The 11,739-nt window shown below is 47.3% G+C and overlaps 1 protein-coding gene across 1 annotated transcript in view; it reads right to left on the bottom strand.

The window, feature by feature from the left end:
• The window catches only part of DYNC1H1 (dynein cytoplasmic 1 heavy chain 1), a 68,360-nt gene that overhangs the window by 9,400 nt on the left and 47,221 nt on the right, over positions 1-11,739 (bottom strand). Inside the window, exons 43-57 of the mRNA XM_076003711.1 lie at positions 10,449-10,578; positions 9,875-10,008; positions 8,761-8,875; positions 8,496-8,657; positions 8,204-8,418; positions 7,896-8,100; positions 6,727-6,900; positions 6,512-6,631; positions 6,167-6,287; positions 4,842-5,037; positions 4,506-4,623; positions 3,865-4,080; positions 2,627-2,839; positions 2,353-2,480; positions 10-163 (exon numbers count right to left, since the gene is read on the bottom strand). Of these exons, the coding sequence (XP_075859826.1) occupies positions 10-163; positions 2,353-2,480; positions 2,627-2,839; positions 3,865-4,080; positions 4,506-4,623; positions 4,842-5,037; positions 6,167-6,287; positions 6,512-6,631; positions 6,727-6,900; positions 7,896-8,100; positions 8,204-8,418; positions 8,496-8,657; positions 8,761-8,875; positions 9,875-10,008; positions 10,449-10,578 (2,401 nt within the window). The remainder of the gene's footprint in view (positions 1-9; positions 164-2,352; positions 2,481-2,626; positions 2,840-3,864; positions 4,081-4,505; positions 4,624-4,841; positions 5,038-6,166; positions 6,288-6,511; positions 6,632-6,726; positions 6,901-7,895; positions 8,101-8,203; positions 8,419-8,495; positions 8,658-8,760; positions 8,876-9,874; positions 10,009-10,448; positions 10,579-11,739) is intronic.

Genomic DNA, 11,739 nt, shown 5'->3' on the forward strand with positions numbered 1-11,739 from the left:
AACACAAACCTGGACCAGAAGGGGGTTACCAAATCTCAGTGCACTCTCTAAATTCTTCCTGAAGGCATCGTCCAGGAAGCTGGTCCGTGTGATCTTACGGTCCTTGTACTCATTCATGATGAACTCTGTGGCCTGGCCAGAGGGGTCAATGATCAGCGGATACCTGAGGATGAGGCCATGGAAGAGCAGGTTAAATATCCAACAGGGAGGGCAGAAGCAGTCAGCAAGTCACTGGTGAGACAGATGGAAAGGCTGTGACAGCCACCCGGGAGTGGTTTCCAGACCTACCAATGAAGACAAACATGACCTAGATGCTCAGTGCTCACACCAAGTCATCTTTGTGAAGAGCTACTGGAATGAGAAGGCAACACGCTTTGCTACGCAGGCCACAGTTGAAAATCCTTTCCCCTCTGGGAACAGTGTTCTCGCTCACAGCACCCTACACGTGCTTTTCTCCACACGCCAAGCACGGTACATTGGAATTACGCTCCATGTGTTGCGGCCCTTCCAGACCGCGGACTCCTGGAGAGTGGCACCGACACCAATGCCATGGCAGCGTCAGGAGTTAACGTTATGAAGAGCTTAAATTGCCAGGGACCTTGTCAAATTATAGACCTATCTCATTTAATCTTCACAATAACCCCACAAGACAGGCACTGCTATCAAATACATTTTTTTTTTTTTTTTTTTGAGACAGAGTCTCACTTTGTTGCCCAGGCTAGAGTGAGTGCCGTGGCGTCAGCCTAGCTCACAGCAACCTCAATCTCCTGGGCTCAAGGGATCCTTCTGTCTCAGCCTCCCGAGTAGCTGGGACTACAGGCATGCGCCACCATGCCCGGCTAATTTTTTCTATATATATTAGTTGGCCAATTAGTTTCTTTCTATTTATAGTAGAGACGGGGTCTCGCTCTTGCTCAGGCTGGTTTTGAACTCCTGACCTCGAGCAATCCACCCGCCTCGGCCTCCCAGAGAGCTAGGATTACAGGCGTGAGCCACTGCGCCCGGCCTATCAAATACATTTTACGAATGAGAAAACGGAGGCAACAAGGAGGCTACTGTGATTTGTTCAGGGTCTAGCCAATTATATATATTTTAAAAACAGGTTAACAGAACACATAAGCTTCAAAAGATTCAGAAGCTATAAAAGGGCACATGGAGAGAAGAACCACCTTGCTCCTGCCCTCCTGACCCCATTCTTTGGTCACCAAAGTTCCTTGCCCAGGTGACTACTATCACCAGTTTCTCGTGTATCTTACAGAGAGTTTAGGTGTTCACCGGGTGTGCATGTGAGCACTGTGTGTCCGGGGGGCACGCTCCCCCCTGCTCTGCGCCCACCCTTTGCAGTCGGCTCTATTTCAACGTCCTGCATCTGCAAACACGACCTGGTGCCCCTCTGTTAACTGGCCCCGAATGGGGGACATGGGAGTTATTCCCAGTCTTCTGCAGGTACACGTTTCATCTTGGACTTGCCGTTTTCAAGTGTGCCAGGCTACTGTTGATTACATCTAGAGGTGGAACTCCTAGATTAAAAGGAGTGTGTATTTTTAGCTTAGACAAGTTCAGCCCTGCACACAGACCGTACCTATTGATCAATATTCTCGTCAGCACCGCCTGACGGGACACTGAGGCCCTTCAGTCCGGGCGTGACACTGAGGGTTTGCTCACAAACTGCCAGCAGCACCTTGCAGAGTCTTCATCTTTTGAGTGCCTAAGGCAGTGGTATACACAGGGCTTGATAAAGGTTTCAAGATCTTTAGATGAGCTTAGAAAGAAATCTGAGAACACGCTTTAGAAAGGAGAGAAGAGCACAAAGCATCCAGGGTGCCGGGATGAAGAGCACTGGGGAGGAGGCCAGGCCCTGGAGCGCAAGGTCCCTCGCATGGGCTGGTGCTGAGGGGGCCCCTCGGATCTTGCTTGGCACCTACGCCACCTTCACCGCCAGTCACATCCCATTTCTTATTCTGGGCTTCTTAAGCAGAAAGTCAAGTAGAAATTTCCCCTTTAACTAGCTAAATATTTTCAGTTCTTGTGGTATTTTAAGAGAAGACTGGTTTTCTTGGTTGTTTTTTGTTACAATACAGCATGACATCCAAGGAGGACTGTTTTAATGTTCACCCCTACACACAAGCCTTCCTATCAATTTTAGAGGGTTGCAACAAGAAGCATTCATGCAGAGCAACTCAGACGAGGACAAAGAGAACTGCGCACACCCATCGTCACAGGCACCGACCCGCACACTGCATGCCCACGCCCACTTCCTAGTTCTCTCTTTGAACCAAGGTGTTTTGGGAATGAAGACGGAATCACCACATGTAAACGTTCCCCCGCCTCTTCCTGGTGCCCGGCACGCACCTGTTGAACCGTTTCAGCATGATCGCGTTTTCCGTGCAGAGGTCGTCGGCAGGCAGGGAGCTGGCTTGCCAGCGAAGACGTTCGTCGGCATTGGAGAGATACTCTGTCCTCGCAATATCTGTGCGGAACTGAAAGGCAAGGCTGGTTACCTCTCCTCTTTTCCAGAAATACCGACGGAGACTATTGTCAAGTTAGGACTTCGTGAAGTTTACTAAGCATCAGTCTGGCCCACACCGTTAGCCACATCGTTCTGGAGTTCCCTGCGGGTCCTTACCTGGATGTTGGCTTGCTGTAGGTGATGGGACCAGGTAGTGAACAAGTTCTGACGCATCTGCTGGTCAAAGTAACCTGCATATGCAATAAATGCGGCCGACAAGAGACAGTCCCCTGCGATGGTGGACATCTGGTTTTTGAAAGTCTCACTTGTTTTTTCCCATCGTTCACGTTCAGCAGATAAACTCTTCAGAAGAGCAGTGCTCCGGTTTACCTAAGAGGAACGTCAGACAAGATGCTCAGGGTCAGCAGGTTGAATACTGCGAATCCACTCATGCACAGGTTTTGGGTGGGCTAGAAACGTGCTCGAGTTGTTCACACCCCAAGGGGATGAGACCCAGATCATGTACAATCAACGACCACACACATCTCAGGGTCTAACGGGGCAGAAGCCGAGGAAGGCAATTCACTTTCGGCCTTGAGGCATTTGTATGAGCAGAGAAATGGGAGTAGAAAGGCAGGCTCTGGGGTGGAAGGAACTGTAGGGTGAGCCCTGGAAGGAAGAGACACCAGTGGCAAAAGATAAAAGAGCCTGTCATGGCCGGGCGCGGTGGCTCACGCCTGTAATCCTAGCTCTCTGGGAGGTCGAGACGGGCGGATTGCTCAAGGTCAGGAGTTCGAAACCAGCCTGAGTAACAGCGAGACCCCGTCTCTACTATACATAGAAAGAAATTAATTGGCCAACTAATATATAGAGAAAAAATTAGCCGGGCATGGTGGTGCATGCCTGTAGTCCCAGCTACTCAGGAGGCTGAGGCAGGAGGATCGCTTGAGCCCAGGAGTTTGAGGTTGCTGTGAGCTAGGCTGACGCCACGGCACTCACTCTAGCCTGGGCAACAAGTGAGACTCTGTCTCAAAAAAAAAAAAAAAAAAAAGAGCCTGTCAGGAGGACTTGATAGAGGATTGCAGGCCCAAGAGAGAACAAGTAGGTTTAGAGCTGACAGAGGGGGAAGAGGGAGGATTCATTGGCTTTCCACTGTCCAGCTGCCATGGACCTATCCTAATTAACAGCACTTAATAAACACTCAGTATTTAATATTTTTTAGGAAAAAAAGCCATCAGGGCCCTAACAGACATTAGAGAGCCAATTCACTGTGACCAACACGGTCCACGCAGTCCACCTAGAAGTGTGTTCACCTCCACTGCCACCAAATTAGGCCAAGAAACACCTCATACTAAGTGGCTCAGAGACAGGACTTTGGGGGAGCTGGCAAGACAGACTGCGCCCGATGGTCTCACTTTTGCTTCGACAGCTGCCAGGTCTGCTTTGATGGCCTGGGCCTCTGAGATCAGGACGGCATACTCCTCCTTGTAGCGGGCGATGCTGGCTTCCAGGTCGCGGATCATCTGCTCCACCTCGTTGGCCTTCTGCTGGTTGTCCTTGGCGTCATCCTCCAGCTTCTGCAGCTCGTTACGCAGGGGCTCCACTCGCTTCAACATGTCTGCGTAGTTAAGCTGGGAAGGGCAACCCAGAGCTGTTACTTAAAAGTGACAGGAGGCCGGTGTGGTGGCTCACGCCTGTAATCCTAGCACTCTGGGAGGCTGAGGAGCACTCAAGGTCAGGAGTTAAAAATCAGCAAGAGCAAGATCGAGACCCAGTCTCTACTAAAATTGGGAAGAAATTAATTGGCCAACTAAAAATACATAGAAAAAATTAGCCGGGCATGGTGGTACATGCTTGTAGTCCCAGCTACTCAGGAGGCTGAGGCAGAAGGATTGCTTGAGCCCAGGAGTTTGAGGTTGCTGTGAGCTAGGCTGACGCCACGGCACTCACTCTAGCCTGGGCAACAGAGTGAGACTCTGTCTCAAAAAAAAAAAAAAAAAAAAAAGTGACAGGAAAAGAGGTCACCTTTTATGGGGCTCCCAGCCATGCTCCTCACCTGTGCAATTGCCCATTTCACCATAGGGCCGCAGGCCAGGGATGCCCGATTGACAATTTCATAATTATAACTCGGGTTGGACATGTAGTTTTTCTTCATCTTTTCCCTTATGGCATCACTGCAAAAGAGCAATTGCATTCTCAGCACATGCAAGACAAAAGTAAAGATGACTCAAGTGTAAAGGACTAGAGCCAGTGCCCGGCTTATTGCCCTAGTGGCCCCTGGGGATGAGCCAGACGGACCCTCGGTTCTCAGGTGAAAGCTGAAAATGCTACTCTCAACACTCGGACAATTTCTTTCAATTCCTGGCAATAATGTGGGGTTTCACTTGCTCACCTGATCTCCTCGGCGGAGAAGTTGACGATGGTTGGGATGAAGTTCTCACGCATGATGATGGAGCGGATCTGCTTCCAGTCCGTGGTGCTCTCCCCCAGCAGCAGGCAGATGGACTCCAGCGCCAGCTTCACGGCGGCAGGGGGGTTGGCCATGGACCGCACCTCCACCAGGTGCTGCTTCTTGATGGACTTCACAGCTGGGGACAGCAGGGGTGGAAGAGGACAGAGTGTGGTGAACCCAACATGGCCACAAGCCCCAACTCCAATGACAGAAGGGACAGCTGCCCAGAAGAGCTAAGAAATGTACTTTTTCTCTCTTAAACTCTTAAATAGCATAAATCCTTTAAATAGCTACGAAGACCTTACAATACCAAGCCTAAACCACAGGCTATTACCTTTAAAATGCCTCATGATCCTCATCAATACCTTTATCCTCATAAAGATTAGAAAATTAGTGAATGTAATTATGCATTCATATTATACCATTTCAACAAAGAAATTCTAGATGTGCTATAATTCAGAAGTTGTCTGACAGGCTGGGCAAAAATGGAATTAACAGTTCTAACTTAACAGTTATGGAATGGAACAGTTAAATTTTAGTAAAACAAACACTTTTTAAGTAATTACTTAGAAGGTGAGACCTACATTAAATTCTCATCCAGATCCAACTCTTAACAAAAATCTACAGCTTGGGTGGTGCGTTTTAACTCACCTTGTGATGTAACATAAAAACTACAAATAATTGGGTTACATGGAACAAGTTAGAACACCAGTGGGCAAGAAGAGTGCTCTTAGTCACTGCATAAATTGCAAGCTAAAACACGGTGACAGGTGACTGCACCATATCTATCGCATTTCACAGGCATGTAGGGAATGGAAAAAGAGAAGTGACTGTTTTCAATAATGGCATTAGTTACCACTGGCCACGGCCAGAACACTCAGATAATTCCACGATGGAGACACTGAATATTTTATGACACTTTCTGGTGAAATTCAGGTCAGGGATTAATAAACAGCACACTGTGTTGCTGTTGATAATGATGTAATTATAAACACCCTTGAAAAGTGTATATTTGACAAAGCTTATTTTGTTAACTTTCTCTTCTGAGAAGGGTTTTACCACGGCAAATGTGACTAGCTTTACAGGAACTTTGCTGTAAGAGATGACAATTTTAAGTGTTTACAAGAGGCTTCAGATGTTTACCAACAATGCTTTTGTTAACGTACATATCTGGAACCTTCGAGGGAAGCCCACGTCAGTCCCCTTCGCTCCCAGCAGTGACTCTGAGGGACAGGTGGAACCCCGACGGGCTTGCACTCACGTACCGTTCTGGGCCTCTATGACGGCAGGCTCCACCTTATCAAGATCTTCCTTGACACTCATTTGTTTATCTGCAATTACTTCCTGCTGCTTATGCAGCTGTTCCTGAATTTCTTGGCTCATGACCTAGAAAGGAAGGATGACTTAGGTATGGGTTAAGCACCGGTTAATTAGCTGAGTGAATCCTAAACACTCTTCACTCTGCCAACCACACACGGGTGTGTATACACACATGCACGCCCACTAAACCCTGACACCCATCTCAAGTTAAATTTCCTACCGTCCCATCAGAGACTGACAGTGACAGTGCTCAGTCCCATGCCACAGTTCCCTGAAATAAAAGAAAATACCTTCTTCTTTTCAGCCTCCTGTTGGTCTTTCACCATCTTTTTCAGCTTGTCATTGGCTGCCGCGTTCTTTACCTCCAGCTCTTGGCTCTTTATCCTCAGGTCACGGCGCAGTTCCTCTACCTAAAGAACAAAATCCACATTCGCAAACTAGAAACCCGCAGAAATTACCTTGAAAGGGGGCCTCCCTCCCATGACGAAGCGTGCCCACCGTATACCTGGTCAACCGTCTCCTTGATCTTTCGGAGCCCGACGTTCAGGTGCATCTGCTGCTCCTCCAGCTCACTGCGCTTCTCGTGGAACAGGTTGGCATAATGGTTGATGAAGTCCAGGTAGTGGCGGGGCGTGATGGCCATCGTTCTGCCGCCTCGCTTCGCCAGCCGAGCATTAGCCTTTCAGAAAGTAAAGTTAGATCTTCTCACTCTTCAGGAAAATGCAGTTGAACCGCAGAAAACTCTAACTGTTCTGCCTTGGTAGACTACAGTGCGACGTGGAGGAAGGAACCCAGCCCTCAGGAGCCAAAACACTCGAGCGGGGCCTCAGCTTAACCACCATGAGCTCTCAAGAAAGCCCCTGAACCTCCAGGCTTCTCTAAACCTGCAACCTTCTCTAACCCGAGCATGGTGATTATGCCAACCTCAGGTGTAATTTATGTGAAAAGGCTCTGCAAATTACTATGTAAATGTAACTAACACTATGCATTATTCCATCTTTCCCCCCCTACTTTTTTGTTGTTGTCGTTATTGAGACAGAGTCTCAACTCTTCACCCCAGCTAGAGTGCAGTGTGTCATCATAGCTGATTACAACCTCAATCTCCTAGGCTCAAGCAATCCTCTTGCTTCAGCCTCCTTGGGGACTTGCAGTCCCCAAGTTGGGACTATAAGCACATGCTACCATACCCAGCTTATTTTTTTATTCTACTTTTTGTAGAGATGGGATCTTTTTTTTTTTTTTTTGAGACATGAGTCTCATTCTGTTGCCTGGGGTAGAGTGCCGTGGTTTCAGTGTCAGCCTAGCTCACAGCAACCTCAAACTCCTGGCTCAAATGATTCTCCTGGCTCAAATGATCCTCCTACCTCAGCCTCTTAAGTAGCTGGGACTACAGACATGTATGTAGTCCCATGCCCATATTAGCCACCATGCCCGGCTAATTTTCTCTCTATATTTTTAATTGGCCAATTAATTTCTTTCTATTTTTAGTAGAGATAGGGTCTCCCTCTCGCTCAGGCTGGTTTCGAACTCCTGACTTTGAGCAATCCGCCCACCTCGGTCTCTCAGAGTGCTAGGATTACAGGTGTGAGCCACTGTGCCTGGTCTCAATTTTTTTAACATTAGCATTTTGGTTAGTTTTGCTTTTTTACATATTGGTCTAAAAACAAAACCTACCTGGTGGAGAGTCTGATGAACAAACACACAGCTGTTTACAATAGCTTCCCGGTGTGACGGTGGCTGTGGCAGCTTATCGTACACCACTGGCATGTAATCAGGCACGATATAATTTGGCTTCTCCAGGTCCATTTTACTTGTGAATTCTTTGCCAACCTGATATAGCGCTTCAGTGGACCAGTCACCAAACCAATTCAACACACACCTGGAAAATGATGCCACATTTCAAATCAGCCACCAAGAGCAGGGCTTGCCCCTTGGAAGGACACCGACTGCTCTGACCCACGGCCGAGCAGAGGTCAGGGTACCTGTTGAAAAGTGCTGGCGACGTGGCCGCCCGGTCCTTGAGCCCCTCCGAGGATGGGTTCATGGTGAACACGACGTGGAGGTTGCGGATGACCTGGCTGGTGAACCACTTGTAGAGCTCCTCGTGGGAGTCCAGCATCAGGCCCTCCTTCTGTGCCCCTTCTTTACACTGTGTCATCAAGGTGGCATACTCATCTCCTTCGAAGAGACCAGGGACCTAGGGAAACCGCGTGTCGCTGTGATTGACTGGTCCTCGTGTGACATGTAACACGATGCAACATGTCACTTAGTTACCTCTCCGTTCGCCAGGAGGGTATTCATTCGCTCCAGGAATCCAGAATCTAATACGTTGGATTCATCCATTATAAATGCTATCTTTTCGTTTTTACAGCCAGAACGTCTCAATACTGTCCGAAGATCTTCATCAAAGTCTTCCCCTGTGTACTTTCTGTGGACCTACAGAAGCAGTTGGCAAGTTAGGTCCCTTCTCATCAATGAGCTCTGTGTTCACATTAAGAGAACCCATTGCTGGGAGTAAGAGGCTACCAACAAGACCCACCTTAATCTGGTAGACACTCAAACCATTCATCCAGGCGACAAACCGAGACAGGGTAGTTTTTCCTGCTCCACTAACACCAATCAGAAGTAAGTGGCCTTGAGGTTGACGGAATATCCTGAAACATTATCAGAAATGATAAATGTTAAGGCTTATATGCCTCATTCCCCCCCCTTTTTTTTTTTGAGACAGAATCTCGCTTTGTTGCCTAGGCTGGAGTGAGTGCCGTGGCGTCAGCCTAGCTCACAGCAACCTCAAACTCCTGGGCTCAAGCAATCCTTCTGCCTCAGCCTCCCAAGTGGCTGGGACTACAGGCATGTGCCACCATGCCCGGCTAATTTTTTCTATATATATTATTTGGCCAATTCATTTCTTTCTATTTATAGTAGAGACGGGGGTCTCGCTCTTGCTCAGGCTGGTTTCGAACTCCTGACCTCGAGCAATCCGCCCGCCTCGGCCTCCCAGAGAGCTAGGATTACAGGCGTGAGCCACCGCGCCCGGCCCTCATTCCCCTTTTGACATTCATATCCTAACTTTTTAAGGATTACATCTATAATATTTCGAATCTGTTTTAATTTGAATGTGTGTATCAGTTTGCTGAGCAATTGTTACTTGGCAGATCTAGTGGGGATGCAAAGATCAGTATGACACGGTCCTGCCTTCCAGACCAGGGGTCTCCAACCTATGGTGAGTTGTGTAATTATCGCACTATATATTACAATGTAATAATAACAGAAATAAAGTGCACAATAAATGTAATGTGCTTGAATCATCCTGAAACCATCTCCTTTGTCCCGGTCTGTGGAAATATTGTCTTCCATGAAAATAGGTCGCTGGTGCCAAAAAGGTTGGGGACCACTGCTTTAGACTCTCAGATGAAAAAAGAGATGAACCCAATTCTAGTAGGGCTGTAATCATGGCAGGCAGACAGTCCTGAGGGAGGAAAAGTGGTTTTGCTTGGGATAAAAAGCTTAGGGCAGTTAGGTTGAACCTAGGAAGAAGAGAAGGGGGAAGGTGCTTGGCGGAGAAGACTGACGTGGAAAGCAGGACAGCACGAAGCCCAGCGGGACCTGCACACACTCGAGAGCGGCTTGGGCTATAACAACAAAAAGCCCACCTGTCAATCCTCAGCACGTGATCTAGGACTTCGTTGAACAGGACCAGAGGAACGTCAAGTTCTTCTTCATAGAAGACTTTCAGCCTAGCTTTGACATAATCTCTTAACTCTTCTTGGTCTACTGGGATGTAATCCTATAGAAAAAGAGTAATACTCAAATTACTTAGAAAAATCACTTTAGTTATTAGACCAAAGTCAACTGCATTTTCACATACCATGAACTGTTGAAAAATGCAACAAAAAAGAGATACCATTTATGACATAGCAACAAAAATATATCTTAACTAGGAAAGGATCTGAAAACATGAAAAACGTTTATGGAGAAAACCAGCTGGAAATCCATTGCTCTGGGAGCAACTATCAGACGGAAAGGAGAACCACAGCAGCTGCCAGCCACACGCCTGGGATGCTCTGCCCTAAATTTTCCACGGCCGCAAACGCTTAGTGCATCACTGTTGTAACCTCAGCCTCATCCACAGTGCACGTCATGGCAGAGATTTTTTGATTAGAAGATAATCCTAACCAAAAGGATAGAAGAAAAGGAAATATTTCTGAAACAATGCAAATTTGTTACCTTTGACAACCAGTTGCTGTACAAGATGGGCCGGTTCATTGCTTTCTCTTTGTCTATGTTAGGGAAGTGCTTCAGAGCAACCATGTCGATGTTTTCGTCAGTCCAACGCCTCTCCTCATCCTCCACAAGTCTGTAGGAAGGAGAGCGGCCAGGCATTAGAGGAAGCGGGCCACGGGGAGCAAGCCCGTGCTGGCTGGTGCTACGGGCTGCTCCGAGGGCTGCGGTCAGTCTTTGTCATAATTCTCCTTTTCTACTAATGGAAGAACCTAAGAAGCTGAACTCATGACAGCTTAAGCAATCTGAAAGTTTAATAATAAATACCAAAAACTCTCAGAACTATGGCACCATCACAATTAAAAAACTCCTCTAAAACGTGTAATGATTTAAAAAATGGAAACATGATATGCTAAATGGTAGGCAGAATAGTAAAAAGACAAAAAAAAAACAATAAAAATAAAAAAGAAAAGAAATTTAAAAAGAATAAAAATAAAAAATGAAAATATAACTCTGGTTTCTAAGTTTGCTTAATATAAATGCTCCAAATATTATGAAGCCATTAAGGGAACAGAAATAGGGAACTGCAACGTGTACAGTTTGGAGGTATAGGGCCTATAAAGAAAACCACAAACAGATGAGACTGCGACTGTCCTGACACGTGGGGTGCCTGAGAAGCTGGCAGTGGGAGCGGGCCGCTACGCAGGCTACCACGTGAAGGTCCAGTCAGGGCAGCTACATGGCTTCTGAAGCCATATGAACTCATAAGCACAACTGTTACTGTTACATTTGGATCCAAGCTGAATTTTCTCTCTGGTATTATGGGAAATCTGTGAAAATTATAACGTGACTCAATTTTTTTAATTAAAAAAGGGAGAGTAAAGATAGCTCACAAAACCAAACGTGATAAAGGAGAACTCTAATACGGAATACAAGCAGGGTGCTACGGCCAATGGGCTCCTCGGCCCACCCAGCCTCAGCGGTCTCTGACAGTGAGCGGCTCTGTGAGGTACCTCCATGGAACCCAAGAACTTCAAGAGCCTGGTTTAAAAACCAGCATCCTGCAACTAGGCAGTATTCGGAGACTCCCTGTGTACACGTACAAGAAAAGCTGCTGGAACCACTGGTCCAGAGGCACAGCTGCCAAACACTCAAGTATTTCTTAATCTGGAGGGAACCACCTGCCTTGACTTCTCCTGGGAGAGTAACTATTAACTAACTGCTGCCAATGACCTAAACCTGAGACTATGAATGGCCAGAGGAGCTTGTCCTGTGGGGACCACGCCCTCCTCCTGGG

The sequence above is a fragment of the Microcebus murinus genome, chromosome 6 (genome assembly GCF_040939455.1).
Source record: "Microcebus murinus isolate Inina chromosome 6, M.murinus_Inina_mat1.0, whole genome shotgun sequence".
In the NCBI taxonomy this organism is placed as follows: domain Eukaryota; kingdom Metazoa; phylum Chordata; class Mammalia; order Primates; family Cheirogaleidae; genus Microcebus; species Microcebus murinus.